The sequence below is a fragment of the Mytilus galloprovincialis genome, chromosome 4, assembly GCF_965363235.1.
Source record: "Mytilus galloprovincialis chromosome 4, xbMytGall1.hap1.1, whole genome shotgun sequence".
NCBI lineage: Eukaryota > Metazoa > Mollusca > Bivalvia > Mytilida > Mytilidae > Mytilus > Mytilus galloprovincialis.
In genome coordinates this window covers 21,010,671-21,029,297 of record NC_134841.1, presented here as the reverse complement: position 1 = coordinate 21,029,297, position 18,627 = coordinate 21,010,671, and the positions used below count along the sequence as shown (strand labels likewise).

General features: G+C 30.2%; 1 protein-coding gene across 3 annotated transcripts; it reads left to right on the top strand.

Moving 5' to 3' along the window:
• Window positions 1-69: 69 nt before the first annotated feature.
• LOC143071602 (ATP-dependent Clp protease ATP-binding subunit ClpX-like) lies at window positions 70-15,763 on the top strand. 3 transcript variants are annotated; one of them, XM_076246021.1, is made up of 13 exons: window positions 70-370; window positions 2,512-2,727; window positions 3,610-3,740; window positions 4,312-4,486; window positions 4,809-4,859; window positions 5,909-6,010; window positions 6,753-6,821; window positions 8,608-8,754; window positions 9,359-9,523; window positions 11,420-11,679; window positions 12,119-12,409; window positions 13,027-13,119; window positions 13,582-15,763. In XM_076246021.1, exons 1-13 carry the CDS (start codon window positions 298-300, stop codon window positions 13,714-13,716), a joined length of 1,908 nt encoding a protein of 635 aa, XP_076102136.1. In that variant the 5' UTR covers window positions 70-297; the 3' UTR covers window positions 13,717-15,763. The 3 variants fall into 3 exon arrangements, with proteins under 3 accessions (XP_076102136.1, XP_076102137.1, XP_076102138.1); XM_076246022.1 differs by having other exon boundaries at window positions 71-370; window positions 5,909-5,968; XM_076246023.1 differs by lacking the exons at window positions 5,909-6,010; window positions 6,753-6,821 and having other exon boundaries at window positions 73-370.
• Window positions 15,764-18,627: the final 2,864 nt, after the last annotated feature.

The following is an 18,627-nucleotide window of genomic DNA, read 5'->3' as shown; positions in this document are numbered from 1 at the left end:
TCATGATTAAAACATTTACTGTCAAAGTTATTTTATATATATTTTTCTGTGAACAACGATTTCTCCCCGTAACCTTGACCTTAAAATGTCAACAATCGTTGAGATGGAAGACTAGTAGAATTCTTATATAAAACTGTTTAATGTTGAATATCCTCTCTGCAAATCACACATTTCGTGATATGCGATAGCGCTTAAGTACTTCGACTTTTTTTTAAACACTACTGTTTGAAAACTAACCTGTTGTCGATCAAGTTTAGGAAAAGTAAAATTTTTAGATTGAAATTTTTATCAACAAATATGTCTGCATCAATAAGACTTTGCAGTAGCCCTGTTCGTCATATGGTTGCTTCTACCTTCAGAAGAAACATTGGTAAGTATTTTCTAAACTGTGAGGCAGATGTCAATGATGAAAAGTGAATGTAATGTATAAATTTGACAACATGCTTAAGATGATGAAAAAAAAAATGCAATTTTTCAACTATAATTTCAGCATTTCTAGAAAATATTCTATTTAAAGCACACAAATATACACAACAGAAATGTTTTTGACGGAAGTGTAGATATCTAGTAAAGGTCAATTATGGCAGCACCTTAACTAAACCATCATTTTTAATTTTACTACATGTACATGTAACATAATCCATATGTAATCAGTCTGGACATTCTTGAGACAGTCACACAAATATGCTTGAATCCTACTATAATCTTTCCATTCAAGAATTTGGATATAGATGACATTATTCTAGGTGTGGGGTCATGAATATTTTATTTTATTTAAAAAAAAAATAGTGATGAAATTGATCAGAAAAACTTTCTTCAGTCATGTCAGTTTGAAAATGGTTTCTTAACCAATGACTAGCACTGGCAAACTGACTTTGGTGAGGGGTACAGATATGAAAAAGATGTGGTATGATTGCCATTGAGACAACTCTCCACAAGAGACCTAATGACACAGAAATAATTAACAGCTATAGGTCACCATATGGCCTTCAACAATTAATGAGCAAAGCCCATACCGCATAGTTACATGTAGCTATAAAAGGTCAGGAAATCACAAATGTAAAACAATTCAAACGAAAAAAACTAATGGCCTAATTGTTGTACAAAAATGACATTTGTTGTTGGGATGTACTTATACCAGGTCTCTTCCATAAGTTTTAGTTATGTGTTCAAAAAATGAACGAAAAACAAATATGTAACACAGCAGCAAAAGGACAAGCATTGAATTACAGGCTGCTGACTTTTGGACAGGCACATACAAATTCTCAATACATTCAGAATGTGGCAGGTTTAACATGTTAGCAGGATCCTAACAGTTCTCAAATATAGGACAGTGGTGTAACAGTGCCACATAAGAATGAACTATAGGAATTGGGTGAAATACAATGTACGAGATATGATATATATGATATAACAAAAACTTGTGGAAGAGAACGGGTATAAGTACATCCCAACAACAAAAAGACACTAAGTACAGATCTGAGAGTACTTGTTACTGACATCTAGTTCAAATCCAATAACCATGATACATGTGATAACAACTAATATAAAAAATCATGCATCATACTCATAGACTTTTCTCATTAATGGGTCTTTATTTTTGCTGGAATTCAGGAGTTGGACATTGTTAGACATGTATCAGGACTATGGTCATAATCATGATAATTGTGGAGATTGTTTTTGGGGAAATCAGGTTGGCTAGGATAGAATGCTTTTTTGGAATTCTGGATTAAGCATTTTATTTTTCCTGAAATTTCGGATGTCATTTGTGGCTTTAAATGGCTTAAGAATCTATGTCAGAAAAACAAATTGAGTAAAGGGAGGAATTGTCTTGATTTAGATGATTTTCCTTCATATACAATTGCAGCAGCTAAGATAAATATGATGAATGATTAAACTGAAATAGTTATACAATTAGAATTCAATATTGTACGTAAGATATCTGTATATAGCCAAAAAAAAAAAACAGCAAGTGAGAGCTGCACAGCAACCTTCTAATTTCAGCATACACTGATTCAGTTTGAAAAATTAACATCTTGGTGACCTCAAAATCAGCATATACTGTCAATGACTGTATAGTCAAAGAATTGTTTTGCTAATGGAAATGGTGTGAATCATTGGTATATGAAATTGGCAAAATTAAGGTGTCACATTTATAAGAGTCAATAAGAACAGCAATTTAACAACAGATTAATTAAAAATATAAACTTTCTGGTAAATATGATTTGAATAAACAACAGAAGATTATTAGAGTAAAATACTATAAAAGGTCACAGACTGCTTCTACCAAGAAAACCAAAACAGATTCCTATGACCAATCTTTCTTTCCATACTTACATCAGTATTGTTTGGCTAATGTTGGCAACACAGTTGAGGTATTCAGAGCTGTCTTGAAGGCATGACTCCAAAATGTACATAGTTTTAACTGTAAAATATTGCAATATTTCAAATGTATATAGCTATTAAAGAGACATATGTTGCAAACCAGTAATGTTATGTTTTTATTTACAGTTTGTGTGCAGAGGGTTTCTGATGTAAGAATTTTCAAAGTATGGCAACAAATAAGTGCTGCACCAGGCAGTTACCGATTTATGTGTACTGGGAAAGATGGCGGAGGCAGAGAAGAAGGAGGTGGAGGAGGAAAAAACTTCAAACCACCTGGTGACATAAAATCTTTTAAGTGTCATAAATGTGGCCACGAAAATAAATATGATTTAGCTGGTAAAGGTAAGTTTATTATTGTTTATCAAACTAAATTGTCTTTGAATGACATTTCAAAAGTCTTTAAATGATGTTTTCATCAAATTTTGAATGCAAGTGGCTGACAATGGCTGAATAAGTTAAAATTGCATTCAGATCAAAATGTTAAAAAATTACAAATGACCAGGTTAGTTTTCGCTTACTGTATAGTGGGTTATTTTTGGGGTGTAAAATTTCATAATTTTCATTGAATAAGGTAAACGAAAGATTTTGGTGGTTATCATTTTGGCGGATTAAAAACTTTTATCAATATCTTTGCATTTGCACTTTTGAATTTGTGGAATTTATTTTGGTGATTTTGTTCTATTGAAAATAAGCGAAAAATTTACACCCCGTGAAAGTAACCCACAAAAAGGTATCATGTTTATATGCAGAGGTTTATTTTATTTTAAATATTTTGTTGTCAAACATGTCTTGAATAGTAAAAAAAAAATCAGTACAAAAATTAGGATACTTAAAATGTATTTTCATATTTTGTTTAATTGTGAACATGGTGAATACAGTTCCATTGATTTAAGCAATGGAAAGCCAAAGTTGAATTAAAATTTTTCAGTTTAGAGATCTTTGATTACAAGATACATATTATAGTTTTGGGAATTTTGCCTTTATTTTATTAGTGTTTTAGATTGAAGTTACTCTGCTGTTAAATGAGTGAGAGAATTTTGATTTCCTTTATGGAACTTAATGGTTTACATGTTGTCATGTCTGAATTTTATAGCTTACTATTTACATATTGGGTCTCCTCTTGGTGTTGATTACAGGAATGTAGTTTATAAAGGATTGTAGTTTCAAGTGGTATGGGCTTTTGAAAACAATGTATTTAATGTGGAAACTTTTGTTTGTTTACAGAAAAGAAATTTTCGGTATTGGTTTGCCAGAATGAGGACTGTAAAGCCAGCATCATAGTAGAACCAATTAGTTCCCCAGAGCCACCAAAACCACCTAAACCAGATTTCACTGTCAACTACAAGCCTGAAGATGTAAGATACTTATAAATCAACATTCTTAAAGATAAAATATTGGTTTGCCTGGGGTATAATTTGTATTCTTGTTATTAATATTACAGTGCATTGATAGATGGCTAATCAGTATGGTAAGAACTCATGGCTATTAACCAAGGTAGGAAAACTGCATTTCCTGAAAGTGTTCAAACAGTGAGACAAAATCTTGTCTTATTATTCCAATTTTTATAGAATAGATAAAAATCCAATTTAAACATGCTTATATAAAAAAGGACAACCAATTAAAAATGTACTGTTAGAGCCAATAATAGTACAATACTGTAAATTCAGAAATTATTGTGTACATGTACATTTATTATCATGATTATTGAGATTTTGTCATTTTATACATAAATACGATTTAAATGTATGCGATAGTGAAAAAAATTCTGTTTAATTCATATACAAAATGTCAAGTTGTGAGTTAAAATTATTGTGATTATAACCCTGTCGCATTTTTCGCAATAATAAAAATATTGTAATAATTTCTGAATTTACAGTACTCAGTAAAACATTGGTTGCAATGACTGAAACATGTTTGTTTTATCAGATTCACAAGTTTTTGGACCAGCATGTAATAGGACAACAGAAATGTAAGAAATATCTAGCTACACAAGTTTACCAACATGCCAGAAAGATTCAGAAGATAATGAGTGAACAACAACAGAAAACTGCACAGGTGGAAACAGATGTCAAAATGAAGGATTTTGAATTGCAGTTCAGAGGTATTGTACACAAGTTTGCTTATGTGTCAAAAGAAAATAGCTTTTGTTTGTATTTTAGGTAATATTTGACTTAAAGGATTTTGATATGCATTTTTCTTGACAGGATTTTGAAACTGACTTGCATAATTAAATTTTAAATAAAAATTTATAAGCTTTAGCGAATAAAAAAATTAACATAACATATTTATTGGGAATTCAAAACAATGTACTTTTAGAAGCAGATAAGTAAAGATAAATGCTGATTTTCATGTATGAGGAATAAAATGTCATTTTCACATTGCACTATTATGGTTATAATATGATTGATATTTTTTTGTTTCAGCATTCCTAGGAAATTCAGGAAAGGTGGTCCCTTTCCAGACCCAATATCAAGGTAAATTATTTGTTGTTAATGTTTGGCTGTTGATCAAATACCTGTAGTATATATTAACAAAAAGATAACTATCAGGTTTTATAACTTATTTATACTTATATGAATTACTTCCCATCATCATCTTTTTTCCTTAGTTAAAAAAATGCATGGGGGTATATTCCATCAGTGGCAACAAAGCTTTCTATGTAGAATTTTACTTTTAAGATAAGTTGTGTGCGGAAATCAATTGTTACCAGTTTTGTGTTGGAAATGTTTGTCAAAATATTATTATTTGTATTAAAAAGAAGTTGAATGTTCTAAAGTCATAAAGAGAATTGGCAGCAAATCAGATTAGATATCATTGATGTTGTCATAACTAAATTTGACACCCTTCCTTGCATTTGTAACAAGGGTTTGATTTAAACTCCTCCCTGCTGGATGATATGTGATATGTTCCTTATGTCGTAACTACAATCCACTTCCCTTTTCACCTCGAATGTGACCTACTGAATTAGACTAATTACCGGGTTTGTAATGACATGAGCAACATGACGGGTCCCACATGTGGAGCAGGATCTGCTTACCCTTCCAGGGCACCTGAGATCAACCCCAGTTTTTTGTGGGGTTTGTGTTGCTTAGTCTTTGGTTTTCTATGTTGTGTCTTGTGTACTATTATTTGTCTGTTTGTCATTTTCTTTTTTAGCCATGGTATTGTCAGTTTATTTTCAATCTATGAGTTTGAATGTCCCTCTGGTTTCTTTCGTCTGTCTTTTCTACATTCTTCATGTCATATTGTACTGCTAATGTTGTAAAATATTAGGCAATAAGCTCTGAAATATTTAAAAATACCCCAATTCATTGGAGAGGTTTCTTTTCTTTCTGTCATTGAGTAATAATAAATTTGAAATGATGTATTCTATCTTTTTTTGTCTTTTCTTCTGTGGCTTCTACCATAACCATACATTATATCATTTTCTTTTTCATCATATTTTCTTATCTTTTTCAGCCTTTTTATTATCATCTTTTCATTTGTCTTTTTTCTATATCATGCTCATTTCTTCTATTTCTAGGGAGAGGAAATTCTGAAAAGTTATCTAAACGAGAGAAAAAATTACTTGCACAAAAACTGAGTACGACTTCTACTTCTGTTATGGCTATCTATCATTATCTAGGTTTATTATTTACTTTCATTCTTAAAACTAATCTGTCACACTTACACACCACAAACTTCATTTTACTTAAAGAAAATGAAGTAGTCTTATTGTGTTTATGAAGATGCATGTATTTTCCACTTTCTCTACTGGATACTTATGCTACTACAATGTATTGTTAGTTTTTCTAGGGAATTGTGTCAGAAATTTCTTCTTTGATGGTCCACCAATCCTTATTTGTGTTGCCTAGATTTATATCTTGTTCACTCCTGTAAAACAAAAATCGAAATATTTGTGAAAATATGGCAGATTTTACAGAAAATGCAAACAAAATGTACATTAATATAATGGACAAATATATACATGACCATTCATTACCTAAAAAGATACATTAAGTCCTACTTGAAAAGTTATTGAATGAGGAGGAAGTCATTATAATTAAGTCAAACCTGACAGATTAGTTTTATTGAAGCAATTGAGACTGATTTAATATCTGATTGAAAATATAATCCTCATACAACTGAAAATTTATGCTATGTTTTATCATGTAACAAATTTGGACCATAAAGTAATAGAGAAATAGTTTACATTTTCAGTGTTTCACAATTTCTTTACAATAATGACTCATTATTCAACTTTCTCGAAACCATTTAAAATGTTCCATCCTCTTTTCTTCTTCTTTCTTTTTCATTTTTCTTCACACTTTTTGTCTTTTCTAATTATGATATCATCTTTACCTTCTTTCTGATGTCTTCTCATACAGACTCCTTGATTCTGGTACCAGGGACAACAACCACTTCCTCTAAGCTCATCAACAGATACGAGGGTAAAAGTATGAACATTTCTCCTTATTACTGGTCACTTTTCTATCTTTCTCTCTTCTTTCACATCATGCAAATTGTTATAACTTTCTCAATCATCATGCAAATTGTTCTACAATACACTATGTATTCTTCTTTGCAGTTGTTGACAATGTTTCTTATATATTAGAACTTTTAAATAACATTTCAGATGGGCATTCACTGACGCTGATCATGTCATAATTTTAAGCTATGAATTAAATGTTTTTGTCATTGCTACAAAAGTATTGGATATATTATATCCACCTGTCATTCACAAATTACATATATATGAACAACTGATTTTTATTCCCCACTTAGGGGCATTATGTTTTTTGGTCTATGTGTCTGTTTGCTTGTCTGTCCATCTATCCATCTGTCCGTTCCTTTGTCTGTCCCGCTGAAGGTTAAAGTTTTTGTTCAAGGTAGTTTTTGATAAAGTTGACGTCCAAACAACTCGAAACTTAGTATAAATGTTCCCTATGATATGATCATTCTAAATTTAATGCCAAATTAGAAATTTGACCCAATTTCATGGTCCACTGAATATAGAAATTGATACTGTGAGGGGGCGTTTGTGTACTATAGACACATTCTTGTTTGGGTACATGTATATGATGTGTTAGGAAAACTGGCAGCCACGTTTATATGTCATTCCAACACCATATTTTGAGGAGCCTTGCAATTGTGATTATGTGTAATTATGCAAATTTCTGGGAGCTTTGGTCACAGAAAATGTCTTAAAATTAACAATTTCTAACACGAAGTAGTTAAGACATGTAACAAGAACTATCTTTAAAAAAGATATCTGACTTATTTAAATTTGAGTATATGTTTAAAACTATCATTTCGATAACCTTCAGAAGCACAAAGATACCATTTAGATAATGTTTTCTCTGTTTGTGTTCAGTATTCTCGGTCCTCGTGTCTTTCTGTTTACATTCACCAAAACCACGCGGAAATCTCACATGCGTAGGTGCGTTCTAAAAGTCATGTACGTTCGTACAACAAAGTTTACATTAAAAATTATATAATTGTCCCGAATAAACAGCTGTCACAGATGCAAGGAGCTATTGGAGAAACAACTATTTTAATAAAAATATAAATCTTTGTAAGATCTAGTCAAATATTTATAGTTTTTCACTTGCTTTCCATCCAGATATAATTAACGAGACGTTTTTTCAAACACAACCAAATCACCCACCATGACAGCATTTTGTCCAATCACAGAAAGGATTTTTGAGCATGCGTATTCTGTTGCCATAGTTAAGCGTCCTTAAGTTCAAAGAAAGGGCACAAACCGAAACTATACCGACTACATCGGAAAAAATCAGGTTATGTTAATAATTTTGTATGTAGAAATTTCAAGTAACCAAAACTTGATGAATTACAAGATTATCAGTGGCTCTTTTGAATTAATCAAACTAAAGAAATGATTGGCTGATTTGTAATGAGCTAACATAGACACACACTGACATAAAGAAGTATTTTTTCTGGAAATGAGTCCCTTGCTGGACAGTATTGTATTAATGTTCTTATACAAGTGAGAGGTTTAGCAAGCTATAAAACCAGGTTTAATCCACCGTTTTGTGAATAAGAAAATGTCTGTACCAAGTCACGCAAGTGACAGTTGTTTTCCATTCATTGATGTGTTTGAGCTTTTGATTTGAATTTTCCTAGGGGTTTGGTATTTTTGTTACTTTACTTTTTTGTATACAAACAGCTTATTTTTATCATATGTCAGTCTCAAATTCCTACAAGAATTTTTATTTCATACAGAAGCTCTTCAGACAAGTCCACTTGGTTTGGGAACCACTCCACAGCAGCAACAACCATACCCTAAGATAGATATCATAGAAACAAACAAAGAAGTAGAAACCTTCATCAGAAAGAGTAATATGTTCCTGATAGGTCCAACAGGAACAGGTTAGTTAAATACAAATATTTATTTACAATCAAAATTAAGTTGCATTTACTAATATCAAGATTTTGTTTCTTTTTATATTGGACTTGCTGGAATTATAAATTTTAAAAAATGCCTTATTTTCATATCTCAGAATTTCTGCAGTAAATTAATAACATGTTTGGTATTTGCAGAAAGCTCTGCCAGACATATAAAGCAAACATTTTTTTACTTTATGGGATTATCGTAAATACCGCACACTTGACGTTTACTATGTACCATGCTTTATGTAACCTCATGTCACCTTGACATGTTACTAGGCTTTTCTAATACATCTATCAAATAGCCAAGACGTCTTTTATTTCTATCACCCACTTTATGATAGGGGTATTTCCATGGTGGTATTAAATTTTAGTTAAATAAGGCTGTACCTGCATTTCAACTCAAAATCAAATTTGTAAATGTTGATTGTTAATTGACAATTGCATCCTAAGTGTTATTTGCATGATAGGCCGACCATACAGAGATAATACAGGCACAAATATGCTGTCAAGGACTGATAAGATATGAGTATTTAAATACTACAATAGCAAGCTTTAAATTGATGTAACATTTTTGTTGTTTCAGGTAAAACACTTCAAGTAGAAACCCTAGCTAAATGTCTAAATCTCCCATTTGCTAAATGGGACTGTACAAATCTGACATCAGCTGGGTATGTCGGTGAGGATGTAGAATCTGTGATAGAGTTGTTGTATCATAATGCTGGACAAGATGTACAAAAATGTCAAACTGGTAAGTGTTGTCTCCCTTTGTTAAATAGACATTGAATGATATTGGAGGAAAATGTGACAAAGACTTTTATATAGCGAGGAACATGTGGGATTTTAAACAATTATAGTTTATAAGTATCAGTGTTCTCCCCAGGCCATTTTAGCGTCGCGGTACCGATGATGCTATAATAATTCCCGCGACGCTATAATTATTCCCGCGACGCTATAATTATTTTGAAGATGCTATTTTACTTGTCCTCAATTTTGAACTTTCATCTATTATTGATTATGATCATAAAAATTATATCACCTTTAATTGTAATCCCTTAAAGTCGGACACTAAAGGCAATTAAGAGATTAAATAGCTAGGTGTTAATTGCCCTCAGGGTGATAACTGTTTGGATGCGAAAATATCCGAAGCTGACACTTGTGACTAAACCACGTGTCTGCAATCACCAATTTCGACATGGAAAAATGCAATCACAAAACAATTCGAAATCTATGTTTTGTATTACGAAATTTCAAAGATTGAAACGATTTTTTTTATTTTTTTAAAGATCGTTTATTTGTGCAACTCTCCAAAAATTACTTTTTTTCTCTTCCGGTAATACGAGAGCGAGAATTTTGGTTTAGAGCTAAAATAAGTTTAATACTTCTTTAAAAAGTTATCATAATTGGCTTAAGTTTATGTTTAATCCATTTAATGCATTAAAAGCGTCTTATTCATTCACAATCTCTTGTCAAACAATGTTTATTCTCGGACTCATTTTCGTAAATTTTTCTACGGCCGCCATTGCACATTTTTGTGTAAACTACGGATAGGAACCGGACCAGATATGACAAAAATCCGCATTTTCACGATAATGACAACAGATGGACAGTAGACAGAAAAAATGTACCAAGAGAGAAAACTACGCATTAACAGACTATTTGTTAGATAACTTTGTTAAAAATACATAACATTTTGATGTAAAGATAAGAAACAACTGGGACTAATTCATTGAGTGCCATGAAACAATGAATTTCATAAACATGATAAAAAAGTTTTTAAATTGATTTTTTTTGCTACTTTATCTTTACTTAATATAATATAAAAAATAGTTAATTTTGTGTACTAGATATTGAGTTTTGTATATATACAGGTTGCACTATAATGAACCATTCATTCATTTGACTTATTGTTGGGTAACTGAAACCACATATTTATTTTTGTTTGGCACAAAAGGAAAAAAATAATTCTGTAACTATAAATGAATAAAGAAAACATAAACTGAAACAATTGTTTTTGTGGTTATAGTTTAATTGTATTCTCAGTTATGAATTGAACAATATAAACTAAAACATATAAAGATCTATAAAGGAAATAGAGCATTAACGCGACGCGACAAATGACATTAAAATAAATAGAGTTATTTTTTTTTACGCAAAATGTGATGCTATCCAAAATTTCTGGGGAGAACACTGAGTATCTTTAAATCAGAGCTAGTACTTCGTGTTTTACCTTTTGAACTTGTAAACTGTGTACCACAAGGGATTGAACTGTGACCTAGAAGAAAGATAAAAGTATAGTCCTAGGTTCAATTTCTTCTAATATGGTTGTTACTTTTGAAAATTTGAAGGAATATCAAAACACAGTGTGACAAAATTGAGAGTGAGTGCAAATCAAACTGTTGTCTGAACTTTAGAGTACATACACATTCTTTCGAACTGATATGTTAATGCCTTGATGGTGAGAAAATGGAATTGCACTAGGTTATATGCTTCTTTTGATAAAGTATGTGCAGTAAATATCAATAAGACATGGCAAACAAAACAGGATGCACAAATTAAAGAAAGACTTGTATTAGCTGACTTCTATAATGAAGACCTAAACCTAATCAGAACTGTATACACACTAAAGGATCAATCTCTCTTTTAGGTATTGTGTATTTGGATGAAGTTGATAAGCTGAGGAAGACAGCAGGTTTAAATGTACGAGACGTTGGGGGTGAAGGCGTACAACAGAGTCTCCTTAAAATATTAGAGGGTAGTGTTGTTAATATTCCACAAGATAGAGGATCCAATAAAAGGTTAAAAGACAAAGAAACTGTTCAGATAGATACTACCAACATATTGTTTATATTATCTGGAGCGTTTACTGGAATAGAAGATATTGTTCGCAGACGAGTTACTAAAGATGTAAGTCATGATAGTCAATTCTTAATTGTTGTCAATTCTAGTCTTAATGTAAATGAAAATTTAACTCAATGCAGAACAATATATGATGATTCTTAAAGGTTAAATCTTATGAGATAATTAGAGATATAGTCTGAACAGATTATTGTTCTTTAATTTGTTATCTCCCTTTTCTTTACTCTTCATTCTTTATGATTAAAACATCAGTTAATTTCAATAATATTATGATCAATGTAATACAGCAAACTTTTTTACATATGGTTAATTAGACATTTAAGTAAAAAGGTTATTTTGAGAATTATTAAAACTTTAAAGCTTAAATGCAGTTAGTTACAAGAAGGTTGCAATCAATTGTAAATTTACACACATTAAACTAAAATGGAGATTTTCAGCTGTGAAGTAAAACTTTGGAATTTTTATTTAAGTTTATTTTACATTTCAGACTAGCTTTGGTCTTGGTGCTGCAAAAGTTCAAAGTGAAACAGAATTACAAGCACAGAAAAATAAAGCAATTCTTAGCAAAGCAGAAGTAGAATTTCAGGAGAGAAATAGTTTACGTGAAAAACTTGAGGAAAAAGATATTATAGACTATGGATTCTTACCAGAATTTGTGGGACGTGTAGCAATCATTGCGACGGTCCAAGATCTTAGTGTAGACGATTTAATAAGAATATTAACGGAACCAAAGAGTTCTATCGTATCACAGTATAAACAGATGTTTGCATTAGATGATGTAAGTAAACCATATAAAAAAAAAAAATAGTTACCTCGAATCTAATCCCTGCAATATATTTCGACTTGCATGTAGATAAAAATTCTCACATAAAATATTGGTCATTGTTAATTCATCGGGAAAAATTTTTACAAAGTTGGATATGACTAGCAACAGTACCTTTTTTTTTGTTTTAAGATACATTTTGTAAAGATATCTTTAGTTGATTGTTGGGCTGTCTGTCTGTTATATTAACTTTTACATATTTTTGTATTGTAAATTTTGTTTAAAAAGGCATATAGGATAAATTCTTCTGAGTTAACAACTTAATGTTAAGGAAATAGATCAGGAAATGTAAACTTTAAGGTATTTCTTTTCGTCAAAACTAATACACAACCATTTATTAGAACCTAACTTTGCTAAATTTTTTTGATTTGTTTTAGAAAATTGTATAGATATAAGAAGACTTGGTATGAGTGCCAATGAGACAGCTCTCCATCCTAGACACAATTTGTAAAAGTTAACCATTATAGGTCAAAGTAAACCATTATAGGTCAAAGTAAACCATTATAGGTCAAAGTAAACCATTATAGGTCAAAGTATAATCATTTAATAAAAATCTAAACTAATTTTTTCAGTGTGATCTTGAAATAGAACCTGGTGGCTTAAAGGCAATAGCAGAGAAAGCTTTCGATAAGAAAGTAGGAGCAAGAGGACTGAGATCTATTATGGTGAGTTAATTTATTTGATAGAGGAGAAACAAACAAAATTTTATCAGAATACACTAAAAACATTTTGAAAGTATGTGAAAGTGTGATTAAAAATTTTTAATTTAATAAAGACTATTGCTAATTTAGTAAAAAGACAAGCAAAAAAAAATTAAAAAAGTTCCAGAACTGAGCAATATCAACACCACTAAAAATCATAGATTGAAGTAGGTGTGCTCTGAAACATTAGTTGTATTTGAGAATTCATGATCATGATCAGCTGAATTGTCTCTGAATGACCTGAGATATGTTTTCAACTAACTTACTGATATCACACAATAATTTCTTTTCAATTATGATGTCAAATGTTTCAATCGTGAAGTATGTTTTGGGAAATCTTGTTGTGTTGCGTAAAGTAATGGTAGACAAATTTGCATACAAGAAAAATATGTACTGATATCTAATCATATAATTCTTATGTTTCAGGAGTCACTATTTTTAGATATTATGTACCACCTTCCAGATTTAAAATCTGTGATAATTACTGAAGACTTTGTGAGAGGTAAAGCTGAAGCTATCATTGTTAAGAAGCCTGAAGAAGTAGTTGAAGTGTACGGATAGCTCACAGATATAATTATAGATCATTTATTCATTATGTGTATAACAACATTTTCAGGGAAATTTTATAATTGTAATAGGACTACATAAATTTGAAATGATTATTGTAACGAGACCTTATCTCATCTTTTATTTGCTAACAAAATTTTGCATAAAATGTAAACATGTCATAAGGCTGTAATCTGTATGTTTCATAAGTATTCCTTTTTTATGTTTAATTACTTGGGAGTAATATTTTCACTGAAGAAAATTGTGATAAAAAACCTAATAAATATATAGGTAAACTTTAATGTTTTGAGTTGATACTCCCTTTAAAATCAAGAAATTAAGAAAAAAATCTCAATTCACAAATAAGGGAGATAATTTCATTTAGATTATTTTTTCTGACAAGGAAGTAAATGATTAAATTATAGAAAAAAATGTATCTCAGAATCATAGAAATGCCATGTTTTTTATAGTAGTAATAGAATTTATAATTTTCATAAAAAATTGTTGAAAATATTTTAATCAGTTGAATCCAATGTTTATTTTTTATTGCCTGAATTATTTTTAATCAGTTTTAAATATCCAATTTAAACTTTTGTTCTATATCTGTAAAACATGTTAATTCTTGTGACAAATGTTATCATATTACACCAGGCATTCAGTTTAATCATATTTAAGTAATGATTTTGTATATATCTTGTGTACATCTGCATAATGGAGTATAAATGCTTATTTTCATTGTATGGGATGGGGTTGTATGTGAAAGTGTATGAGGTATGTCTTGTCATATGAAGTCTTTCATGTTTGCAGTGCTGAAAACAAGTTGATATATGTCTGGATATATGTTAATTATGTAAATTTTATTCATCTGACATAAATGATTTAAGTCCTTTGAATGAAATTTATTTGTCACTGTTTGTATTTTTATGTGTGTCACATCATTTGATTGCATAAAGCCTTAAAAAAGAAAAAAAAATCTTAAAGAATAAAGAATGTTTAAAAAAATATATAATCTTCAAGACTGTACCACTTATCTTTATCAAAATATTAAATAGTGATTTCATTTGTGAATTTCTATGAAAATATATTTGCACTTTTGACAAATTTTCATATACAGAGTGCAAATCAACGAAGATGGTTTTATAAACATGTATTTTAAAGACTTGTTTGATTTGCTAGACGTTTGATTGACATGTTATTAGTTTTGAAAAGTGATATTATGTATGGTCAATAATTTATTGAATTACGAAAATTGTATCGAAGATCTTTTTGTGGTATTTTATTCCTCAATTAAATGTCTACTGTTTTGACAATTTAATTTTTCTCTGTTGCTTTCCTGTACATTTATTGTGCAAAGAATTAAAAAAAAATGTCTTTGTCTTCAAACAATTATTCCCTTTGTGTTTTTAATATTTTAACATAAATGAACAGAAAGTACTGGATGTTATAGTATAAGAATTCTTTATTTTGAAAAATTTACAAGCATAATTACTGTAACTGTTTTAAACTTCAATACAAATTAAGAAACTAATGTTTGAATATAAATATATGATGTTTGCAATGTCACAACATCTATTACACATACAGTACCAAGTGAATATACAAAGGTAATATTATTTTGTAATAATTGTTTCTGATCTGGTTATTTTAAAACTGTATTTTAATGACATGAATGCAGCTTTTCCATATATATGCTTTTCCATCTGAAATTCTTTATTTGTTTCAATAACATGTGTACCCGGTAATATGTGGACTACTGATGTTAACGCTCAAATCTGTTGATATAACCTGATAGTTTATTATAAGAAATGAACACTGAAATTGGTTTTGGTCATGCTATAAAATAAGATCAGTGCATATTTTTAAATTAAGCTTTTAATTTTTTTATTAAAAATTAAAAAAAACAATTAATAAAACAAATATGTTTATTATAGTTTCTCATTTACAAGGTTATAGTGGGGTTAAAACATAAATATTTATCAGAGAATAAGTAAGTCAGTGTTTTATGGTTAGAACATACATATTTGTTCACAAAATTGTTACCAATAAAGTATACTTTGTAAAATGTGTTCTTGTTGACATTTGTCTCAATACTTGTGACTGTTTTGCTACATTGCTGATATTGCTTTTGTCCTTGACAAATAATCTTCAACATGCAATTGAAAATTGAGTTGCTGTTACATCTAAGTTTAAAGCAAAATATGAGGTCACAGTCTTCAATCTTGCTTCCTGTGTATATTTTCATGGCAGCCATAGCTATTGTGTGGTATGCAAATAAATAAGGCGATATCATAAGGGTCAACCAAAGTCTAGGTTCACAGCATTGTCGAAAATTTAAAGACAAAACACAAAACAAAATGAACCAAACAAAATACACTTAGCAGTTGGACACCCATGCTATAATATGATGAATGATATATTGTAGTAAAGCCATAGCAGATTGAATAAGAAACTCAGCAAAATAAAAAAAAAATTAAAAAAATTGACATGCGAAATGGCATTTTGACTAAATTCACAATATGTAAATAATGATAATTAAACCAAACTAAATTTGAAACTTCCTACAGCAATATTGACCTTAAATGGTATTGTTTAGCTAACATCCAATAGATTTTGCTTCTTTTCAAACTTTTAATCTACAAAAGTCTGAAACTTGTCAAAAATACAATGTTTTAATTCTAGGAAAACTGAAACTGGGTTATAATCGCATTAATTTAAACTTGTATTTTGAATTTTTCATATACATGAACAGAATTTTTCTCAACATTGCAAAATTCAAATCCAATTTTAGTTGTAAATGTCATAATCGCCATAATAAATGCACACAATAATTTCTGAATTTAGTTCATGATTAAGATTATTCCATTTGTATTGAAATATGTAGCAAACTTTTATTTTTGACCCAACTAATGGGTCAAAGATTTGCGCCATATTATCTGAATATTAATTTCTGTGTGCAAACTAATATGCTTAAAATCATAACATGAAACACTGTTTCAATACAGATTAGTATTGATTATAAATAGTTGTTTATCTTTAGAAAGTATGCATTGACCATGATTTGAAGGAATAGTTTATTTAAGTCATACATGTATTTGAATGGATCAAAACAGAAAACACCTGGACAAAAAAGAAAGCTTTGTAATAATATAAAAATATTAAAAAAGAGCTACAATAAATATAAAAGGCTTTGCTGAAAGTTCAAAATAAAATAATGGGGTGATTATGTACGTTTTAGCAATAGAGTTCATTGACAGGTTGTAGTTATTACTATTGATATTAATTGTACCCTTAAAAGCAGACTTGTTCCTGTATTGTTATGAATCACAGCCAAACACAGTAACTTTTCGGATAAATGTACATTACATTAATTGATAAATTCAACAAAACTTACATTTACCTTTACGATGTGGTCGCCAAGTGGTCAAAATAGTTTATCTACAGTTACCACTAGCATGTGAAGACCAGTTTGAGTGGTTGAACATGTGTAAAATACTGAAATATATATCTGTGACACGTTGTTGACGAACATACCACTTTTAATATGTTTATCCCAAGTTAGGAACCTCTTCATATCGAAATGTTTTTGTCCAGTATAGATATAGAAGTTGACTGCAGGTCTTTGATAGTTAGTATTTAGTTTTTGTCCTTTATATGCCTTGTGTTGTTTTTTTGTGTAAATGATTTGTTGTGTTTTTTCATTTAACCAATATCTTATTTCATTCACAGGAAGTATCACTGATGAAAAGGTCGAGCCCACATTCCAATTAGTAATTACCAATGACGTTGACCTAGTCTTTAAAATGGCTTTAACACTGGCAGAAATGTGAAAAGGCTAAAAAATTAAGATACCAAAGGCGAAAACGAAAATCATCATTCGAATACTAACAGACACCAAACATATTAAAAAAAAACGAAAAAAAAGACAATCAGCAATGTAAACAACAACAACATTACAATAAAAAACTAGACATAGATTGAGCAATACGAACCCCAAACAAAAACTTTAAATCAAGTGCTAAAATGAATAACTAGAATATACATAGAAAGCCAAAACCAAAACAAGACAGCTGGTTGTATTTTGACTAATTATAGATGGTTCTTACAAGCACTTTCTGTTTATCTCAATGTCAGTATATATCTGTTCCATAATCACACTATGCGACTCACATTCAATGGGACGTCAACTTAATGTATTGCTCAATTCTTAGATCTTGTAAACTGTTGTTTATATTTTTATGCCCCACCTACGATAGTAGAGGGGCATTATGTTTTCTGGTCTGTGGCTCCGTCCGTCCGTCCAGGTTAAAGTTTTTGGTCAAGGTAGTTTTTGATGAAGCTGAAGTCCAATCAACTTGAAACTTAGTACACTTGTTGCTTATGAGATGATCCTTCTAATTTTTAAGCCAAAATTAGACTTTTGACCCCAATTTCACGGTCAACTGAACATAGAAAATGAAAGTGGGAGTTTCAGGTTAAAGGTTTTGGTCAAGGTAGTTTTTGATGAAGCTGAAGTCCAATCAACTTGAAACTTAGTACACTTGTTGCTTATGATATGATCTTTCTAATTTTAATACCAAATTAGATAATTACCCAATTTTACGGTCCATGGAACATGGAAAAGGATAGTGCGAGTGGGGCATCCGTGTACTTTGGACACATTCTTGTTGTCTATGATATTATTTTGACAAAGAAGAATAGATTTGTAGAATTATACAATGAACAGTCTATTTAAAACATGTTAATTTTATTGCTAGTATTGAATATATTATTATTTCTTTAATGAGTGCTAAGTACGATGACATAGACATGGCATAAAAATATGATAAATATTATGCATATTTTACTACAATTTGTTATTTCTAAGGATGGATTTGATAAAAACAAAACAACAGTATGAAACAAACAGATACATCAGTATCTTTATAA

Excerpts from the sequence above, each read along its gene's own strand:
- LOC143071602 (XM_076246021.1), top strand. The coding sequence starts at position 298 with ATGTCTGCATCAATAAGACTTTGCAGTAGCCCTGTTCGTCATATGGTT. Across the intron at positions 8,755-9,358 it reads GATAGGTCCAACAGGAACAG|GTAAAACACTTCAAGTAGAA; the intron begins GTTAGTTAAATA and ends TTGTTGTTTCAG. Across the intron at positions 13,120-13,581 it reads GAGGACTGAGATCTATTATG|GAGTCACTATTTTTAGATAT; the intron begins GTGAGTTAATTT and ends CTTATGTTTCAG.